General features: G+C 33.2%; 1 protein-coding gene across 3 annotated transcripts in view; it reads left to right on the forward strand.

The window, feature by feature from the left end:
* Positions 1 to 2,294, forward strand: part of LOC106460717 — a 14,948-nt gene extending 12,654 nt beyond the window's left edge. For all 3 annotated transcript variants that reach the window (XM_013920453.2, XM_022387497.1, XM_013920452.2), the window contains one exon: positions 123 to 2,294. In XM_013920453.2, coding sequence (XP_013775907.1) covers positions 123 to 350 — 228 coding nt within the window. In that variant the 3' untranslated portion in view covers positions 351 to 2,294. The remainder of the gene's footprint in view (positions 1 to 122) is intronic.
* Positions 2,295 to 3,159: the final 865 nt, after the last annotated feature.

Raw genomic sequence — 3,159 nt, forward strand, 5'->3', positions numbered from 1 at the left:
TTAAGTTTCGTCGGAACGAAGTTACGGAAAGTTAATTAACAAACGGAGACGTAACAATATTTTTATTGAAAAATTTTATATATTCCTTTTCATATATTAACCTGTTTACATTTACTTTCTAGTTACAAATGAATTTCTCAAATGGATCAACTCGTTGTGAAACTCTGGATAAAACAGAAGGGGCCGAAGAGAAAATAAAAAAAGGTGTTGATACACCAGAGGGCGCCATATCTCCTGTTCCCACAGCTGAAGCAGAAAGCATGAAGGTTGTGAGATTGTCACCAAGTTTGGGGACAGTATACTCTTTGCCTCCTGGAAGTTTAATTCTTGTTGAAAAGGACGTTGACTAAACTTTTACTTTTCATTACGGTTGCTATGTGCTTGTATACAAGTTTCGAAAATACGAAGACTTAAGGATGTTTCATAAGAAGATTTTACAGACAAACAGTCAATTTTCGAAATCACTAGTTTATCATTAGCAATGATTTACACGTAAATATTGATAAACAAAACTTGTTTGGAAGGGCTTAGTTTATTAGCCACTTGATAGGGTTTGCTTTTTAAGGTCTGCCGTCCAGTAGTATGAAATAAGTTTTCCATTTTTTGATAAATTTTAGAGAGAATATGTCACAGAAAAAGGTAATTTTTTCTAAAACCTTTATACAGCGTTTGAAATGGGGAGGGGGGTATGAAATTTTCGAAACTGGGTACAATATTTCTTCTTTTTCATATGCATTCTCTAGCTATTATTATGAAAGTAACTAAAATGTCAAGATTATAAACTTATTAGGTAAGATAATGAATAATAATAATAATAATTATTCACTAGGTATACGCGTGAGCATTAGGTAATTCGATATGATAACGAGAGCTGCACGTTCGCCTAGTGATTTACAACTTGTATGGCGGGATTATTAATTATACAAGATTCCAAGGACAATGAAACAATAAAATTAAGTATAAACAGATGTATACAGTTACGAGTGACAGTATGGAAACTGTGATGGTTACAAACTCGGTCATACTGACTGGGCCCAAAAGAAGAGGGTTCATTCGCTCCATTCATGCACTACTTTGTCTCATTCGTGCATCGTCTATTGAACCTTTCCCTTCTAAGAAGCTTACAGTCTACTAAAAGGTAGCGGGATGGTGTCGGGCCTTCCTGAAAAGAAGTGGGATGGTATCCCGCCTCACTTCAAGCACTGCTTTTATATAGTCACAACACTAATATTATTATCTCTGTCTAGTGTGTCTTCTTACTCTTATTTTAAACTCACGCAGAACGTAGAAAGAACTATTTTTTACTATTAGACATCTTGCCTTGAATTTTACGTTTTGTTTACGTTTCTTGCGTGTTCCTTCAGATATAATTGTTAAAATTTAGTAAAATATCTGCTGAAATCAAATATTCTTCTCCTATAATTCTATATCTTATATATTGCAAAATCTTTCAGTATACATTTATCCTTAATGCTCTCCTGTTCTTTTACCCAAAATATTTTTTGCATGTACAAATAGATCAGATGCTTTTGGCGCACGAATATATTATTTGCATAATACATAGGCATATTTCTCATTTTTAACATGTCATGCTTACAAACTTATAAGTGTTACTCGTTTTAAAAGGCAAGTTATCATAGTAATTGTTCATTACTTAATATATATTATACAAATGTATTATTATCACTATTTTAAAACTAGTAACTTAAATTATATGTTTTAAACACTTTTGGGTCAACAAAACGTGCAGAATTATGAGATTAAAAAATTTTATCAAGAAATATTTCTTAAGAATTAAAAAATTAAATCATTTTTTAAAATCTGTACAAAATTTTTTTGCTAGTCTTACTTATTAGCGACACTTTGAAATTTAAATCTATATTGCGCAACCTTAGTTAGCAAATAGGTCAGGGTAGTGTAAGACGTAACGTTAAGGATCACCCAATCGTATGACGAAAACAACGTAACATCTCCAATTGGGCTGTTAACGAGTTGCATATTTCTCGAGTGCCTTGTTTTACACTCGAGAAATGTTATTTCAATCATCTTTGATTTTATTAATGATTAAAAGGCGTGATAGCTGTATATCAATATTATAGTTTCGTCCATAATTACTGACAGACAACAGTGCATATGATAATTGAAGGTTTTATTTCTTTCCACGATGTTTCCTCACCCATCATTAAAAATTTATAAACGTGTGAAAAAATGACATATTTTGTAGTTTCCTGATATTTGCAGGTTGTTACTTTAAACAGCTTCTACTTTTAAATAAATAAATTGGTATCCACGTTGTTTGTTGTTGTTTTTTGTGTGCCGTAATGTGGATGTTATACAGACTATTACATTACACTCGTCAGAAATTTTATATGTAGTTCTCTTGTATAATATCAGACTAATGTTATAATTTACCAAACATGTACATATTTCATAATCACTGTTTCAGATAATAAGTAAGCGCATGCGTTTAAAGTTTGTATTTTACGACAAGGATGCGTTTCGATATTAAAGCAAAGAAGATTATATAATAGGTCAGCCATACTACATCTGCTATATTTAGTGCCACCGATGCCTTTCGCGCAATACCAGTGCTCCTCAGGCCAGCTTGGATACGACATACATAATAGGGATCAGTTTTCACGAATAACGACTGTTATAGTGAGAATCTGATTAAGCACGTGAAGTTCGTGGAGATCACTGACCTCGTTGCACTTATCTATTGACGATTGAATTCGACTTCTAACTTACCTGTTTTCATTTTTATGACCTAAGCCTTTCACCATAAATAAATTAGACAAGTTCCTATCTAAGGTCATCAACTGAAACAAGCTACGTTGATAAACACATTTTCAAGTTTTTAAAAACATTCACTTGTCTGACAACAATCAAGCAATGTAAGAAATTGCACCGTTTTAAAAAAAAAGCTCAAAAATCTGTCTTGAAAAAATATGAAACAGGTCGCGCCATCTATTGAAATAGTTACGACAGCGGAAGTCGCACGACGCTGGGAGCATACCAGCTGGAGTATCTAGAAGGATCGTGACTTATCGGGCAACCTCACGAATGTCCCAGCGTTTGCTAGACGCCCTCTTTTTAAGTATACAAGCCGGAGATAGATTGAAGAGAAATAATTGTGATAATCGAGTCAAGCGAGCAGTA

Source organism: Limulus polyphemus, unplaced genomic scaffold (genome assembly GCF_000517525.1).
Source record: "Limulus polyphemus unplaced genomic scaffold, Limulus_polyphemus-2.1.2 Scaffold821, whole genome shotgun sequence".
Classification (NCBI taxonomy): Eukaryota; Metazoa; Arthropoda; class Merostomata; order Xiphosura; family Limulidae; genus Limulus; species Limulus polyphemus.